This window comes from Phodopus roborovskii, unplaced genomic scaffold (genome assembly GCF_943737965.1).
Source record: "Phodopus roborovskii unplaced genomic scaffold, PHOROB, whole genome shotgun sequence".
In the NCBI taxonomy this organism is placed as follows: domain Eukaryota; kingdom Metazoa; phylum Chordata; class Mammalia; order Rodentia; family Cricetidae; genus Phodopus; species Phodopus roborovskii.
In genome coordinates this window covers 8,447,501-8,467,241 of record NW_026126585.1, presented here as the reverse complement: position 1 = coordinate 8,467,241, position 19,741 = coordinate 8,447,501, and the positions used below count along the sequence as shown (strand labels likewise).

At 37.5% G+C, this 19,741-nt stretch overlaps 1 protein-coding gene across 1 annotated transcript in view; it reads left to right on the top strand.

The window, feature by feature from the left end:
• The window catches only part of Dpp10 (dipeptidyl peptidase like 10), a 604,540-nt gene that overhangs the window by 490,840 nt on the left and 93,959 nt on the right, over positions 1-19,741 (top strand). The window contains exon 8 of the mRNA XM_051203984.1: positions 13,182-13,302. Coding sequence (XP_051059941.1) covers positions 13,182-13,302 — 121 coding nt within the window. The remainder of the gene's footprint in view (positions 1-13,181; positions 13,303-19,741) is intronic.

Below are 19,741 nucleotides of genomic sequence, written 5' to 3'. Positions count from 1 at the left end.
ATAAATCCCACATTACATTTTCCTTTGCTTTAAATTGACCTCACACACATCTAGCGAAGTATATACAGCTAAGCATTTTCACGTGTGCTGAGAGCAAAAAAGCAACACAGCTCACATCCTCAAGGATTCCTACTGTAGACTCTACAAGTTGCTCTTACCCTCCTTTGGGAATAGTCCCTCTGCGTTGAAAATGTATGGCTTACTCTCATAAGTAGCACTACCATACAAGATTTTGGATCTGTCTTCTTTTTTGGTGGTAATGAAAATGGGCCTTGTATAGGCCAGGTTAGGCTTATACTTGCTATGTAGATAAAGGTGACCTGATATTCCAGCCTCTATTTCCCAAGTGTTTGGATTTTAGCCATGCACCACTATTCTTAATTTATGCTGGGCTAGGGATCAAACCAAGCATTTTTTTCCCCAGATCAAGATATGTTTGTATACACATATAAAATTACAGAAATCTATCAGGTTAGGTGTCAATCCATCCATATACATATCTCTGTTATGACTATACTCTGGAGTGGAATTTCTGTAGCATTCTGCTCTAAAGATGTAAGATTTAGAAAGTGCACAGGACAACTCAGCTTTCATAGGCAGTGCATTGGTTTTATTACCTTCATATGTTTAGTAAGTTATTTTCACCTTTGTCTGTTTAAGTGTATTAATTATAAGACCCAAGCACTTAAGTTTGTTTACTTGTACTCTTTTATGTCAGCAAAAATATCCAAGTTATTAAATCAAAATAAACTTCCATTTGTTCATGGCATGTTACTTCATGATGTTAAACAGTAATTCCTCCAAACCTCTCTTTAAAATGTTATGTTGTGTAATGTTTGGAAAGATCATTTTTCCTTTACTATTCAGTGAAGTCTGATCTGTCAAGGAAACATGACTTAAATATCTCAAAGAATTTTTCACATATTAAAAAAGATGGGGGGCTTAAAAAACACCTCCAAGGTATTAGGATAGATAATGAGAACTACTGCATGGTAACTTGGTTTTAAGAATGTCAGAGATGGGTGCTCAGTTAACATGAGTATGGTCTGTTCTCTATCACAGAGACATCCTGTAGCAAAATGAAAGTAGTACTTTGCAGCCAGATAACAGCTAGTTGCTTACAATGGAAAGATAGCTCCATGGTTAAAAGAGCTTGCTGCATATTGAAAAGGCAACTTAAATGCCATCCAGTAGCTGATGGAAGCAGAAGCAGAGATTCATAGCTAAACACTGAATAGAACTCCTGGAGTCCAGTTGTAGAGAAGGAGGAGTGGTGAGCAAAGGGGTCAAGACCATGCTGGGGAAACCCACAAAACAACTAACCTGAGCAAGTGAGAACTCATGAATCCCAGACTGACAGCTCAGGAACATGCATATGACCAAACTTGGTCCCCTGAAAATGGGTGTCAGATGAGGGGCATGGGAAGTCTATGGGACCGTTGGCAGTGTAACTAGTATTTATCCCTAGTGCATGAACTGGCCTTTTAGAGCCCATTCCCCATGGAGGAATACTCTCTCAGTCTAGATACAGAAGGCAAGGTCCAGGTCCTGCCCCAAATGATGTGACAGATTTTGATGATAGGGGTAGAATGAGGAGATGGCAGGGGAAGTGGGAAAATAGGAGAGAGAGGGAACAGGGAATGGTATGTAGATCAAGATTGTTTTAATTTAAGTAAAAAATAATTTAAAAAGAGAGCTTGTTGCCTTCTCAGAAGACCTGAGCTCAGTTTCTAATACCTTCTTCAGGTAGTTCTCTAACTCCAGTAGTAGATAATTCATCTCCTCTGGCACATACCTGCATTCATGTGCCTGTGTGAGTGCACACACACGCACACACACACACACACACACACACACACACACACAAATGCACGTGTGAGCACACACATAATAATCTTAAAGAAATATGCCTTGACACATTATCTAATATGTATGATGAAATTGAAGATGATGTATTTTCACACTCTTAATGATTCATACAGATATGCATATATGTTGTAATTTTGTTTTAATGCTGTCCTTTAGTTGTGTTTTTCCATTTAATGAAAGTACTATATTTATCCACATTAATGTTTATAAATCTCTCCACTTTCTACAATTTCTACAATTATGTGTGTGTGTCTGTGTGACTGTATGCCAGCTCTCTAGTTTAATCACTGTAGGGTTTTCATATATCTCATTTTTAAAATGGCATGTTACAAGGTTAGTTCTCTCTCTCTCTCTCTCTCTCTCTCTCTCTCTCTCTCTCTCTCTCCTTAATGATATAATCTCCTTTTTTCTTGGTTGGTCTTGCACTTGTGTTCCTCCTAAATTCATCTTCTTGGTGTTGTGATTAGAGGTATGAAATAACAATTAAGGTTATGTACTGTGCTGGGAATTGAACCTAGGACTTCATGAATGCTAGACAAGCACTCTACACATGGCAGTAGAGCCCCAGCCCAGAATTGCTATACTGTACAATCTTAAGGAATTTGACAAATTGGTGTTCTAGTTTCATTCTGATGCTGGGGCAAACATGATGACCAAAGGCAATTATGGAGAAGAGAGAGGTTACTGGCTTACACTTATAGGTCACAGTCTGTCATTAAGGGAAATCAAGACAGGAACTCAGGAACTCAAGTAGGAACATGAAGCAGAAACTATATGAGAAAACTGACTGTTGACTCACAGACTCATGCTTAGCTACCCACACTTTTTAAGATTTTTCTTTTAAATTTAAATTTTATACAGGTGTTTTATCTGCATGGCTGGTTCATACAAAGGCTAGGAGAAAACATCAGATTCTTCTTAACCCGAGTTAGATACTTGTGAGCAGCCATGTGGGTTTTGGTGATCAGTTTTTTTTTTTCTTCCTGGAAGAGCAGCGAGTGTTCTCAGTCACTGAATCAGTTCTCCAGACCAATAGCTAGCTTATTTGTTGTTGTTGTTGTTGTTTGTTTTTCAAGACAGAGTTTCTTTGTATTGCTTTGGAGTCTGTCCTGGAAGTAGCTCTATAACCAGACTGTCCTCGAACTCACAGAGATCTGCCTGCCTCTGCCCCCCAAGTGCTGGGATTAAAGCCATGCACCACCAACGCCAGACCTAATAGCTAGCTTTTTTATGCAGCCCAAGACTTCTCAGTGGAATGGGCCCTCTTACATCAGTGCATAATCAAGGCAGGCCTCCACAGTCCTGCCAAAAGATGAATTTGATCTAGGTAATTCCCCAGATAATTCTTTTCTCTCAGATGACTCTAGGCAATGACAAGATGTTATTCAAGCTGTCAATGGCAGTTGTGATAACGGAAAATTAGTGTTACTATTGAGAAAAGACAAAGCAGCTCCATGGTTGTAATGAAGGAATATTTGGACCATAAAGTGTAGGGAGAGTAGAATATATCCCATTGAATAAGAGTAAAAGGAAATGCAACATTTGATGGTTCAAACCATTCTATTGTGAAGGATGACTCAAAGTGGACATGATTTGAAGTGTATACAACCAGGACTGAGAAATTCTGCAGGACAGAGTTCTACAGCAAGAGGCTTGAAAAGACTCAAGTAGGCTGCACCACTCCACACGCCCCTCTGCCCTGAAAAAGGCCCCTCTTTCCCCACCTCTTCTCAGAATTTACTGTTCTTGGTTCTAGGCATAAGAGGCAGTCTTAACTGGAGTGTGATTGAACTTCAAAGTTGTTTCACTTTGTTTCCTAGAAGGCTAAGAACACTGTACACATTTAAATACATTTATTGGCCATTTGTATGTTTTTTAAAGAACTATCTGTTCATTTCATTGGACCATTTATTGTGTGGTAATTTCATTTTGTCTTAAACATGGTTGTTTTTTGCAGCTATAACATTCAAAAGGTCATAGATCCTATGAGCGATACATGCACATCCATTTTTATTGATATTCGAGTCACATTAAGAAGACAATGTAGTCATCCATCAACAGATGAATGGATAGAGTCAGTGTGACACAGATAAACAATATAATTTTATTCGAACATAGAGAACAATTGCATGTTTGCTTTTACATGCTGGCCTCCCTTCTGATTTCAAAACATTGTGTTAAAGGGGAGTGAGTGTGTGTGTGTAAGTCATAAAACCAGAGGAGAAGTCTGAGATAGGAAAAGAGACTTAAGGAAAGGATGTGTGTACTTATGTGTGTGGGGGTAGGGACAAAGCACAATACATAAAAGTGGAAAGAAGGGCTGGCATGGAGACAGATCAGAGAACTCAGGGTGAAGATCATCAATCATATCGAAGTACATATGGAAACGCAATGAAGAAATCTGCTGTATTTCATGTTACTTAAAAACTCTTAAAAAGAACACCAAATATAAGGTACTAAAACTCTACCATTAGGACTCTCAATACCATCATAAGTGTGTTTTAGACATCCATTAGGAGAACTTACTTTATTTGCACAATTACCATTGCTATTAGGCTGAATATTTGAACCTTCTGCTGGCTGTCCTCTATATTCAATGCCCATTACTTAATCAAGTCACCAACAATTATTTTCCTAAGCATCTCCATATGCCTGTTCAAACAAAAACAAAAACGAAAAACAAAGAAAACCACTAGTCAGTTAGAAGAAAATTGTTTGGTACAGCATCTGGTGGAGTCAGTTTGGAATTTAGGAAAAAGTGGTCCACCAGTACTCAGTGGAACTCTGTCCTCAATAGTCCCGCACTTTTTAGGCCTTAGCTCCTTCTCTTCCATGATGTTCTGATCTTTCTCTTCAAAACCATGGAATCCCTCCTTGTTCCTTAGAGTGCACCCTCAATTCTGTATCTTCAAAGCCATGATGGACCAGACCACTCATCATGTCTGCATTCATGGCTTAGCCCTGTAAGCCATGCTTGAGGATAAGCATTAGCATTTATTCTGCCATTTAAGAGCGTACTCTTCTTGAGGATAAGCATTAGCCATTAATAAATCTATACAACTCAGAAACGCTGAGCAGTGTTTTGAAACAGCAATTTATAAATGACCTCTTAAAGGCTTGGAGAAGTATAGAACATTCTTGATGAAAGAATTCACATAACTCTAAATTAGTAGTAGTTTCTCTGTTCAGGGTGATAAAGCACTTTCTGTTCCAGTCAAAGGGTATAGCATAGACAAATGTCTAGACACCATTTGGTCACCAGTTAACTTTTTGGTTACCAGGACCAAATACATGCGACTTAAGAGAAGGATTTATTTCAGCTTACAGTTGAAGAAGTACAGTCCCTCGTGGTCAGGAAGTCATTGTGGAAAGAGTGTGCACCAGCTGGTCATTTTGCTTCTCCAAGCAGGAAGCAGAGGGAGTGGATATGTGAGTGCCCTAGAAAATTCCTCAAAAAGTACCTGGAAAGTTTTAGGGAATTCTAGTACTTTCCAAATTGACAATAATTATTACTTAGTTATTAAAACCAAGGAAAGAGAGTGCTTTTTGTAGCTTGGGTATTGAAATCAGGGGTGCCGTTAAGCACACTTTCCTATAAAGCACAATCCTCCATTACCTAGAGTATTCTTTACTAAATGTAAGGAGAACTAAGATTGAAAAAATTACCTTTCTGTAAGAAAATAGCTTATTATGGCTTTTTATAGGAATATAAAGAGGCTGGAGGGTTGTGTCACTGGTTAAGAGTGTGTACTGCTCCTGCAGAAGACCTGAGTTCAATCCTAGCACCCACACTGGACAGATTACCACCATCTGTAATCCCATCTTCAGGAAATCTGAGGCCTTCTTTTGGCTTCTGCTGGCACCCATACTTGTATGTGCATACGCTCACATATACATATGCCATTAAAATTAAATAACTTACATTTTAAAATTATTAAACATCTGTTATCCCTTAGTCTATTATCAAATTAATTTCTGTATTACAGAGATCATTCATCTCTGAAACTCCCATTGGCAATTTACTTACAGACATAGGAGCATCTCTAATCTACATATAAATATAAATGTATCCATCAATCAAAAAGGAAATACCAATCAAAATAACAATGAAATGTTGCCTCATCCCTGAATAACTACTAGCGAACCAAGCAACTGATTAAAGGACCCAAGCACTGACTATGATATGAGATTTTCAAACATATGCATTGCTTGTATGAATGACTATAGAAGATTGTATGCTGGGTAACAAGGTGAAAATTCCTCCAAAAATTGGAATAAAACCTCATTGTGATGCTAGTAATTTCACTTTTGAATTGTTTACAATAAGGATCCTTTCCCACTTCTCCATTGGTTTATAAGTTTGAATACTTGGTCTACTTGGTCCCTAGCATGTCTGTTTTAGAAGGATTACGGGGTGTGGCCTTGTTAGAGTAGGTGGACTTTTGAGTTTTCAAAAGCCCATGCCAGGCCCAGTCTTTCTCTCTGCTTGTAGATCATCAGGATGTAAAGCTCTCAGCTCCTATTCCAGCACATCCCTTCCTGCTTGCTTCCATGCTTCTTGACATGATAGTCATAGACTATCTATAACTGCAAGCAAGCCCCCAGTTAAATTCTTTCATTTATAAGATTTGCCTTGGTTAAGGTGTCCCTTTACAGCAATTGAACAGTAAGACAACTTCTTACTCTTGATTTGAAAGAACACAGAGGAGGGTTTCCAGAAGACAGGCAATCAGTCAATCCTGTGCGTAGTGCTGTTGGGAGTACGTGGTACATGGAAACTAGCTATATGTCCATCAGTAAGTAGGATGAAGGAGGCACTCTGTGTAAATGAAAGAGATGCCACCAAGCTTTCTTAGTTTCCATGTTGGCAATTGCTGCCATCTGGAGTTGCCTTTATTTACACATTTTCCAAAACAGCCAGCCACAGTGAAAGACAGTCCAAACACTCTCCCAGCTACAGTGTATCTTTTTGTCCAAACACTCTTCCAGATACATTGTATCTTTTTGCTCAAACACTCTTCCAGATACATTGTATCTTTTGTCCAAACACTCTCCCAGCTACATTGTATCTTTATGTCCAAACACTTTCCCAGCTACAGTGTATCTTTATGTCCACTCTCCCAGCTACATTGTATCTTTATGTTCAAACACTTTCCCAGCTACAGTGTATCTTTATGTCCACTCTCCCAGCTACATTGTATCTTTATGTCCAAACACTCTCCCAGCTGCCAGTGTATCTTTATGGATCCCCCAACAGCATTACTATCAGCAGGTATTCGTTTTAAGAATTTGTTTTTATTTTTAACTGTGTGTGCTTGTGGGTTTGTATACCTGGGTCTGCACAGTACAGAACAGGGCATCAGAGGCCTGGAGCTGGATTTATTGTTCCACTCCACTCATGTTGTTATTTTCGTTTAAGTTTGATAAAGACTGAGTATCCACAGGTTCTCAAATAAGCACTCTAAGGCTTAATATTAATTATAATTGTTTGGCCAATGGCTCAGGCATATCAATGATTAACCATACCTATAAATTAACCCATTTATACTCTTCTACATTTTTTCTATGAGGTTAGTGACTTGTTGCCTCATATCTCGCTTCCCTGGTTGGCTACATGGCGCCTCTCTGACTCTGCTTTCTTTCTCTCTGCATCTTTGTTTGGATTTCCCACCTGGCTCTATTCTTCCTGGTCATTGGTCAAAAGGGCTTTAATCATCAACCAATAAAAGCCTCATATTTGTGCCATACAGAAGGATATCCCATATCAGTTTGAGACAATGCTTCCATCAATACAACAAACAACAGCAACAACAAAAAAGCATTGTTGCTGGTGGGATCCATAACAATAGACGACATTACAATCATTCTGTACCTTCATATCTTAGTTCATTTCATAGTCACTATGGTGGTCACACTGCTGTAATGGTGGAAATAAATAGCTGGGAGAAGGAGGAAGATGAATTGAAAGGCAGCATAATGTGGGCCTGCCCCTAGCTAAAGGCATTGTTTCATTTCTTGTTGTATATCCATCTAAGTTTTGTTGTGGGTGGGAAAATGATTATGCTCATGACCATTTCCCCACTAGTAATTCAGGACGTTCAGAGGCCCAGCAAAGTTACCATCTGCTCCTGGGTAGGGCAGGAAGAAGAAAAGACAGTAAAGTAAAATTGGTTCTTGAGGCTGGGGGAAAAATGGCTCAGTAGTTAAGAACACCTGATGCTCCTTTAAAGAGTTTGCTTTCAATCACCATAATGGGGAGCTCACAACCAACTGTTGTTATAGCTGTAGGGGTTTGGTTTCCTCTCTTGGACTGTGCAGGCACTCACGCTCATGTTTGCCGACATGCACATAGACACATAATTCAAAATTAAATAAATCTTTTAAAAGTGGCACTTCTATAGACTCTCCGCTGGCTAGTCAACCTGACACAAGCTATTGTCATGACAGGAGGGAGGCTCACTTGAGAAAATGCCTGCAAAAGATCAGGCTGTAAGCAGGACTGCAAGGCATTTTATTTATTAGTGATAGGTTGGGGAGGCCCTGCCCATTTTAGATAATGACACTCCTCAGCTGGTAGCCCTAGGTTGGATGAACAGTCTGAGCAAGCCATGAGGAACGAGCTAGTAAATAGCTCACCTCTATGACCTTGGCATCATCCCCTGCCTCTGGATTCCGGACTTGCTTTGAGTTCCTGCCCTCACTTCTTTTCATGGTGAACTGTTGTATGGAAGTGTGAATAAAATAAATGCATTTCTCCTCAAATTTTGTCATGGTGTTTTATCACAGCAATAGTAGTCCAAATTAAGACAGACTCCTACATTGGAAATGTTGAGTTTGAAGCCACTTAAGCTACATAGTAAAAGTCTATCTCAAAAATTTAATGCTAACGCAATAAACTCTTCCCATCAATACCATGTCATACCTAGTCACTTGGCAGTGAACAGTACTGGTTTAGATGTTCATTACATATTTACTAACAGCAAAATTTAGACAGTTTTGGTTGTACTCTCATACCCTTTATTGGATTTAACCTTTTAAATTATTTGGAGGCAAATTAAGAAAATTAAGAAAAGTTGACATGATCTATGAATTTGAGAGTTACCTTATCAAAATAGCTATCACTTCTCTTTGCTTGGCTGTTTAGGTAGCTAATAGAAGGATTTAATTATGGATCTCAAAATATGACTGTTCAATCACTGACTTTGGCTTAAATAGTAGTAGGGTTTTTTAAATGTATGTTTTCAATGTGATTTAAATGTATGTGGGGTGGGGCATACATAGCTCAGTGGTTAAAGGTGCTAGATACTTTTGAAACAGACCCCAGTTTTGTTTCAAGCACGCAATTCAGGAGACTCATGAGCACATATAATTCCAGCTCCAGGAAAATTGAAACCCTCTTCTGGCTTTTGCAGACACCTCTATGCATGTCCACATGTCCCCCCCAATTCCCTATGACCCCCCCATTCGCACATGTACACACACACACACACACACACATACACAGAGACACCATAATTAAAAAATAAAATTGAATTTAAAAAAAAAAAAAATACCTAGCTGCAGCTCTCACTGATGCACTTAGGATTTAATTTATTTTTTTTTTCAGACTGTCCAGATGGTACCTGGGAGTGTGTACAGGTCTCAGTTGCTAAGGAAGTATCTGTGGCCTGTGAATATTAGTTTTAAAAAAAACCACAAATTCATTAAATAAAAACACTTGACAGTGAAAAATTGATTAAATTCTAAATGTGTACTTTCACAAAGGCAGCCACTAATTTATTTTTGTACACTGTAAAGGGATGATCTAGGGGACAGTCTGTGGACTTGCAGCTTTGGATACAATAGTATCTTTTCCTTCTTCTGCACTGGAGAAGACATCAGTTGTTTATGTATCCTAAATCACCTCCAATCTGCTGTTCTTTAAATATAAATGCAATGAATGGCCAATATATTTAAATAATTCATGCATCTGCTACAGTCATTGGTATGTTATTAATTATTTCACTTGGAAGCTTTTTTATTTCCTTTTTTTACTAATATACATGTTATTTGACTTTCCATGGAGTGATATGTACAAACATTTAGTTATTCTTTAAATGGCACTGGTTACAGAACAAAGAAATGACTTCATCAAATAAGACTGAGTGAACTGGTGAGTTTTCTGGGGCTACATATAGGAGAGTTAATAAGAGATTAATTACATAATAGTAGGTGATTCAAAGGCAGTTGCATTACCAAAAATTCCCACCTAGTGTGAATAATGGTCCATGGCAGTTACACTCATAAAACTCCCCATAGGACTTGCATGTTGGAGAATGTTTCTCTACAGCAGTTGTCACTGCTCATAAAACCTTGGGGAGGAGCATTGTGAGTCTTGTAAGTTTCAGGAGCTTCCTAAATCTTATCAGTTTTATTTACTTCCTGAACCTTTTAAGTTTAGTTTAATCGCTGATTCTTAAAGGTACAGGGTATCAATTTGGAGGAAACATGTAGCAATAAAGATTTAAAACCATATTGCTTTATGTAAGACTTCTAGGTATCCCAACAATAGCTTGAATGATGAGATATGTGTAATTTGCCATCATCTTTCACAAGTCATTGTAGAAGCTTGAAGCTTCAGATGGGAAAGAGATTTTATCTGAGAAGGACTGTGTACATTTCTGGAAGGCAAAAAAAAAATGTATATAAGAGGTCAAAGCTTGAGCTTAAGTTATCTAGAATAAAACTAAAACTACTTGTCAGCTCCTCTGCCACAATGGAAGTTATTAAAACTCCCATCCATTGCTGGGACAGCTGACAGAAATCTGAAGCAAGTCTAATATATTTGCTTTCAGCAGTGAGTATTTTCTATTAACACCTGAAAATATCAGGGAAATCCAAACAATAACCAAAACTTCTTAATCTCCCTCTTTAGAAATCTTCATGTTTTTTACTTAGTCCTCACTAGCGCTGCTGGCTCCTTTACTCCATCATATGACTACTACAGTTATAACCAGAATAATGAGGAACATTGGCCGGTTGTTGAGGTAATTTAGTTTGAAATATACAGCCTCCAAAAGTTTTAGAACTTTGAAGTGTGCTAACATGTATGAAGTCGGCCTTATGTATGCAATAAGCGTTAGTGTTGTCTTATACGTATGGAAGCCCATTTATTCTTCACAGTAACCTGCACAATCTATATAAATCTTATGTACTCTTTATGCAACAGATGTAGAAAGATGAGAAAAATTATTCAAGTCACTAAGATTTTAGACAGACTCACTGATTATAGGGACATTACTGTGATTCTATTCCTAACCCCCATGGAAATATTTTCATTATTAGACTGTCATTATTACTGTCATGTGTAAAATATCTGTTAATGGAATTATTCATTACATATACCTACTACCATTTTTTCCCAATTCCCCACATCATAATAGAGTTTCAGTGATATTTTATCTTTTATGATTTGTATTTCATTATATACAGTGGTATCTGAAATACACATTAAGTATTGTTCAGCCAATGTTTTTGTTGTAAAATTTTGAGGTTTCTTTACTAGCTATTGTGTGTTTGATTATTCCATGCTGGGTACATGAATACTTGGTCATCATTGATTGTTTAATAGAGAAAATACCAATTAGTAGATATAATTATCAATTTGGTCAGTTTTACACTCTGCTAATATGTGGAAGAAATGAGTTTGTATGAATGGATGAATAATTTCACACATTTGGCATCAAACACATTATCAGTAATGAATAATTAGTGGTTTCCTTCTAAATTTTCTTCAACAAGGGATCATTTTTGTAAGCACTGTTGATTCTGATATTATTATGTTTGAAATTATTTTTGGAAGATTTCATGATGTATTATTCAAATTAAGACTTTATGGGTGCTGGGGAAATGGCTTGATGGGTAATGTGCTTGCCTTGCAAGTATGAGGACCTAATTTCAATTCCCAGAATCCATTTAAGAGTAGTTGAGCATAGTGCAACAAGCTTATAATCCTAGCTCTAGGTAGGTAGAGACCTAGAGATCACTGGAACTTGCTGGTTAGCCAATTTAGTTGACTTGGTATATTCCTGGCCAGTGAAAGAACCTGTCTCAAAAAAAAAAAATGGGCAATGCTTGGGAAAGATATGTAAGATTGTCTTTTAGCTTCAACGGGTTTATTCAACACATATGCTCTCATTTGAACACGCAAATATGCACACAGAAACTCACCAAAATAAAACTTCAGTTCCCAGTCATGAAGCTATATTATTAATACTATGCTCTGAAAGGACCAGTTTCAGCACAAGACATTACAATACCAAGTTATCAGCATAAAGGAGATATTTTCCCCAGAGGGACAGAGGGAAGGGATCAAGAGACAAAGACAAGAGATTGAGATTGAAGGAAAAGGGAAAAGGAACATTGGATGGAAGGTATTTAACCTGGAGAGACAAAGGATAGCCTCTGCATAGAGAGAAGACAGACAAGATCCATGGGCAATTGGCAGTTTGTAAAGGTAAATGGGAAAAACAGATGTTAAGATAAGGTGTTTAATTTTGATTGCACAGGTTAATTAGGGTATCCAAAAGGGAGTTTTTGATTGCTGGATTTCAATAGTTTGATAGCTGGATTGTGGTGGTCAGTTTTAAGGGGAGGAAGTGGTCAAATAGGGATATAGAACTTGGTGGCTAGCTTTGGGAATGTAATATAGGGGTTTGTAGCAAAGCAGAGGGAATTGAGGGAGGGCAAGTCTCCCCAGAACCATATTTGCCATGCTAGAGCTTGCTAGATAGAGCACCTTTATGCTCTTAAAGAAGGAGTCTCCAAAAGACATGGGTCTATGGAAAGCTGGGTTTTGTGTACCAGGTCAAAAGAATTCTATTGCTACTCATAATCAGTGAATCTTTGATGGACAGAGTCAGGGAGGATTTCCCAAGATTATTTTATTGATCACCAAGCACACTTATATAGATGCAAAGGCCTCATATTGAAGCTTTGAAAAGTCAGTTTGCTGTTACTAAAATAGCATCTAGCGGCAGTTAGCAATCTCTTTGAGTTTGCAAAATATCATTTCACAGCCAAAACAATTTGGCAGCATGGGGCAAGCATTATTAAGGAGATGAAATATCATTGACAAAAGTATGGATTTGAAAGGATAAATGCCATGTAATTTTCAAATGGCAGCCTGATATCGATAAGATAAGGAAAGATACAGGCATTAGTCTTTCAATGCCATATGAATATAATCATGAAATTATATCAGTTTGAAAGCAGGTAGAGAGTAAGCCAAATATGTTTGGATTTTCATTTTTTTTTCCTATTTCCTAATCCAGATTTATATTTTTGAAAACAATATCTACTATCAACCTGACATCAAGAGCAGTTCTTTACGCCTGACATCTTCGGGAAAAGAAGGAATTGTTTTTAATGGGATTGCTGACTGGTTATATGAAGGTGAGTTGGACAATTCTAATTTCCAAAGAACAAAAATGACATATCTGTATATAAAATTCAAGATGTCAACATTAGAGATGTCTCTTGCCTCTCTGATTCTTCTCCACTTTTTTTTCAGGACTGCCATGCTGTCTTATCTGTCTTATAGCATGAGTTCACATGGCTGTGGTTCATATCTTTATATACTCTACACATATTATGTTGATGTGTTTACACTGTGTTAGACGAGTTTTATTGCTAATGATACTTGATCTGTACTTGTAGATGGTTACAACACTCTGTTACTAGATGAGGAAATTTTGCTTTTCTTTGGAAACGAAGATATAAAGGCCTCCTTTTTAAAAATTGCACAGAGGAGACTGGAGAGATGGCTTGGTGGTTAAAAGAATGAATTGCTATTTCTGGACACCTGAGTTCATTTCCGAAGCACTGATGTTGAATGACTCACATTTGTCTTTAACTTCGGGCCCAGAGGTATCAAAGTCATGGTTACCTGCACTCACATGAACATTATTTAAAATAAAAAATAAGGAGATGAAGACATGATTCATCACTTAAGTGCAATTGATCCTCTTCCAAAAGATTCATGTTCTGTTTCTTGCCCACAGCGTGGCTCACAACTCTCTTTAAATGAAATTCTAGAAGACCTAGTGCTGTTTTCTGACCTCTATGAATTATTCATGTACATGGTGCATATAAACTAATGCAAACACATGATATACACATAAAAATAAAAAATAGTAAAATTTATAAATTATAAAAGTTGCGCAAAAGCCATTACATTTTAGTTCTTTCCATTAGACACATGTGGTCATGTTTTAATAATTACTAAATGGGGACCAAAAATGGAGTCTAATTAATTATTTATTTTTCATACTGTTAACCAAATTTTGATAATAACTGAGAATAATCAAAGCAAATTAGGCAATGAAAACCATTGGCCAGTTTTGATCATGGAGTAATTATTAGCTAGCTGTGTTCTAAGGATTGGAGATCAGGCGTGTGTTTAATATCTACACTTACAACTATTCAACCAAACATGACAAACTATATCAAGATTTAAAGTGAGTCAGTCTGCCTGACTGCAAATTGTAAACTATGAATAATTGAGAAAATCAATTTTCTATCTCAGATTTTTCAGATACAAATGGTCTAGTCTATATTTGATCTTTTTTTTCCACTTAGAGATTATTGTTCTCTGTAACCAAACCCATGTAAGACCTTACATTGCATATTTAGTACATTGTGTTAACTCTGTACAAACATGAGTTCTTAACTTTTTGAGACCAATATTACTGATAACTCCTAAACACAGCTGCTTCAACATGAAACAACAGAGCACTTGCTTCCAAAGTTGACAGTACAGCAGAAGACACTAAATGTTCCAATTATACATATATTAAAAGTAGTTTATATAAAAGACCAGTAAGAACTTTATGCTATGTATCAATATTTGTAACTTCATTTTAGTAATTTGAAATTTGCAGAGATGGTACATTGTCAAACAAGGTAGAAGACGTGGACTGACTAATGCAGTTGTGCACATATAAGCATGCATGCACATGCACACATACACACACACACACACACACACACACACACACAATTACACATGAGAAGGAAAGTCTCACCCCAGGAAACAGCTTGAAAGCCCTTTCAACCCAGGAAAGGGATGAAAAGGTATTTGTGCCTAGAGAATTCAAGTTGCCTTGAGAGCAATGATGTATAAAATGAGATAGAAGAAGGCAGTAAGAGCCAGGATCAACAGTGGCATGTAACAGTGCTCTAGGACTCAAATATCATGCTAGTGGTATGTTCTGTGTTCAGTCAGGAGATGATGAGTCGTAAAACTTGGGCTAAAGCAGTTAGTGGGAGGGGTGATTCTAAAGTTGATGAGGCAGTAGCATAGTTAGGTCTTAGTGGCTAAGCAGATGGGTACATGAGGAAAGATGAAGGAGTTTGTTGCTTTGGGTTGGGGTTGCTAATGAACAGTGTTGCCTGATACAGTGCGAGAGCTGAGACAAAACACGGCAATACCTCAGAGGAAAGGGAGTGGTGCGAGGATAGACATTTCACAGCCTGTTGGCATGCTGGCATGGGTGACTCCTTGCTATTCTTTTAAGCCAACAAGCTAAAAAATGCAATGTGTTTCTTGAACACAGATACCAGCTTTCTTGGAAAAGCTGCATGGAGATTGTAGCTATTCCAATTTTTTTGTCAAATTTAATAATTCATATTAAAGAGATTATGTTTTGGATTTACTTGTTTATTTAGCACATGCACGCACGTGTGTGTGTGTGTGTGTGTGTGTGTGTGTGTGTAGACTGTGTAGCCCATAGACTGTGTATGAATGTCAGAGAACAACTTGTATGCATTGTTTTCTTCTTCCATCATGTAGAATCTGCAGACTGAACTCAGGACATAGGGTTTGGTAGTAATTACTTTTTAACTACAGAGCAATCTCAGCAGACCTACACTCTTCTTCTTAATGTGATAACAAAATCTAGTACTGTGAATGGAAATGTGTTGACACAGTACTTGCCTACCACACAGAAAACTCCTGGATTGGTCCCCAGTAGCGTGTGCACATGGCAGCCTGGTACTTGTCTGTAATCCCAGCAATTTAAGAGGTAGGGAAAGAAAGATTGGGAGTTCAAGGACATCCTCAGCTACAAAATAAAAGCAAGGCCCTTCTGTGATACATAAAACCCTGTACGTGTATGAAAATGTCATAATAAAATCTAATGTTATACATATTTAATGCATAAAATACAGATAAATAAGTATAGTTGTATATATAAATATCAGAAAGTAAACTAACATAAGGTAATAAATTAAAAATCAATTTAGGTAGAAATAAGATTGATATTGAAATAATAATAATATAAGCATTATAAATAAACATAATGTAAATATTTTATAAATAATATAAATGATAAATAAATAAACACTAATAGTTTACAAATCTGACTTGAGCATGGGCAGTGTAGGAGAGTCCAAGGAGATCAAAAGGAAACAGGTCACAGACTCCTTCCTGATGTGACTGCAGACCTGACACTGTGCAGAAAGTAATCTATACAATGACAGGCTTTGCCATTCAGATTAAACTTCATCCTTCTGGCTCCTTCACCATCAGATATCACTGGGCTTTTCTTCAGTCAAAGGCTCTTGATGCTACTATCCACAAATCGCCCCAGTTCTCACTCAATTTCCTACAGGAATCCTCCCAAAATAAGCATTTCAAAGGATTGGCAGTGTGGATTAAGCAATTGTTGGTTTCCCCAGCCATTGTCCCTGTTTCTGCAGGGACACTTCCTGGGCTCCAGCCTTTCCCTTCCTCTTCAGAATACCTCTGCACAGTGTGTGAACACCGATGACATGTGTCCCTGAGAAGCAGATATTTCCTTCCTGTGCTTAACAGAAAGCAATTCTGAACTAAATTGCCTTGTCTGGGAGATTCAGAAGGGGTATATCATACTGTCAGTTTCCTTAAACTGACACTTCTCTAAAGGCCATGGTGGGTGGGGATAATGATAACTCACATAAAAGACCACACGAGTTTTAAGTCAGATGGCATGGTATGCTTCTGTACTTGGGAGGCTGAGGCAGGAGAATTGAAAATAAATTTATCTCTGTTACAGGGTGAGTTCCAACCATATGAGCTACATAGTAACACCCTGTGTCAAAAAAAAAAAAAAAAAGCACAATTTGTTTTATGACAGATTTTAAGATGGGGCATGATCTGTTCACTATCACTCCACTCTGTAAACACAGTATTAGATGGAGTCCCTTATACATATTTCAAAGTGTCATTTTAAGTCTCTTTGCTTCTATTTGGAATATTTACTGAAATTTAGAGAAATATGCAAAAAATTGCCAAAATATAAGACAATTTTAAATATTGTACTTATCTAATGTTACCCATAAAAATATCTGGATTTGATATGGAGATTCAACTAAAAATACTATGTCAATGTTTCTTTTAAAGAACCTGTAAACTGAAAAAAAAAACAAAACAAACAATAAGAATCTAATGCATTCAATCATCAACTTCACAGCTTGAATTGAGGGAAGAATTAAGAGAGGATAATGAAGTAATATGATCAAAATGTATAAAAGTATACAATATCTGTAACTATATAAAAGGGAAATCTTCATTAAGTACTTCATTTTTTATAGGAAAGTGTCTGTTATTTTGAAACACTTGGAGGACAGTGGGGGGGTCTGGAGATTTAACTCATTGGTTAAGAGAGCTTGCTGTTCCTGTGGACGACCCAAATTTGATTCCTGCAACATCAGTTAGCCCTCAACTGCCTGTAATTCTAGGTCCAGGGGATCCAATGCCCTGTCTTGGTCTATGTGAGCACCTGCACTCAATATACACACACCAAACACACACACACACACACAAACACACACACACACACACACACACACACACACACAGACCAGAATGCAGACCCACATGGTAAAATAAAGAAAATATTTAGGTGTATAGAACAAGAACATTAATTATGCCTAAAGTATTTGTTGTGTGTTTTATGGGACCATTCTTTGAAATTCAATACTCATCTCTAGAATGCATTCATCTGTCAAATGCGAGAACAGTGGTACAATAGTGGATAATAGTGTCTGTGTTTGGATTATTTACAAGGCAGTGGACTGACCAACTATGAACAACTATTACTTAACAGACCTTTGTACTCATGGTGGTCAGAAGGATGAACAAAGGTCAGGTCAGTTTATTAGACAGATTTATAAGCAGAGCCCAGTTTGGTGACACAGAGGAATTTAAGGTGCCCCATAGATGAAACAATGGTCCTTGCTTTGGTCTGAAAGAACAACAAGAGGAAAGATAAAAATATATAATATGAACAATAGCCTTTCACACACTGTTATGTCAGTTTCATTAAAAGAAGACTGCAAAATGCCTACATCTTTATGGTCTCTTGACGATGTCTTCCTCATCATTTTATTAAATCCTGGGCACTTGCTGACTGCCAGTGAAATTAGAAATAGAAAAAGAAAAAAAAACCAAAAAACCAAAATCAACATACAGAGACAGAGGCACAGAAGACAGAGAGACGCAGGGTTATGAACAATGTGGGCTCTCTGTGGATGCTGAAACAGTTTGTAGATTCACTGAAATACCACTGGAGACCTTCCTGCCTACGCCAAAATAGGAATGCAAAAGATGGGAATGGAAGAAGGAAGTCGGAAGGGGTAAAGATAGATAATTCCAAAAAAAAAAAAAAAATGTTGAGGGCAACACGAACAAGTGGGACCGAACCACCACAGAATTCGCTGTGGTGCCTCAGGCCATCTTGTCTGTCTAAATTGATTACAGGTGGATGAAAACCAGCTTGCCTTTTAGACGAGCCCATTAATCTGAATTGTATCTTGGATTTTGGGAAACACTTCATGTTTGTGGCTGTGTGTTCCTAAGTGACTGTGATTTAAAAAAACAAAAAAACAAGTGTTGAAAACTCCATCTGCTCTACAGTGAAATCTCTAAATCACAGAAATAGTTTTTATATATAAAAAAAAAGCCAAACTAAATCAGAGTGTAGTGTGATTCATAAAATAGAAATTGTTTGTAAATAATATAATATAATTAGCATAGGAAGCTACACTCCTTAAATAAATGCCCTGCTAGTTGCCATTTAAGAAATGGTGCCTTTATGGGGATGTCCGTTGAGGAAATTATGCTAAAGATGCTGGTGTTTACCTTCTTCATACTACAGATGTTTTCATCACCTAGGTTGAGACTGTCTCTTGTTCATTACATCCACATAAACTAGGAAATATGGACCCCGAGAGTCCAGTCTGGGCACTGACCCTCTCTTCCTCTCTTCTCCCTAGACAAGCTCTGGAATCACCAATGTCAGGGCAAGCGTGTCTGGCTTTATCTTGGTTTCTGGGGATCTAAACTCAAGTCCTCAAAGTTGCATCAGAAGCATTTTAATTGCTGAGCCAACTCCCTAGCATTTTTCCCCCCATGCATCAGCACTGTGGGACAAAGAAGTATTTGCGAATCACTTGTTTTGTATAGCAACAATATACTTAATTTCTGGCAGAGAACTATATCATCAGATCAAGCAAAGCAGCGGGTTTTGGTTTTCCTCTAATTTTTTTTCCATTATATTGAGCTCAAAGTGAATTCAAGTGAAATTTGAGCTTCTAATTCAGAGGAATGGACTTGTATGTTCCAATTGGAGTCATTATTCCTTCAGGCAGTAAAACTTCTAAGCTAATATCCTCACAGTTAGGAGAACAGGAAACATGCTATCCCATGGCTCAGTGATGTCACTAAGCCATGGGATAATACATTCCCATTTCTACTGTAGTATATCAACCCCCATGCTTTCTATAGAATGTTGTGTCATCTATAATGTTGTTAAACAAACAACAATGCAATATTTCCATAAAACAAATAGCA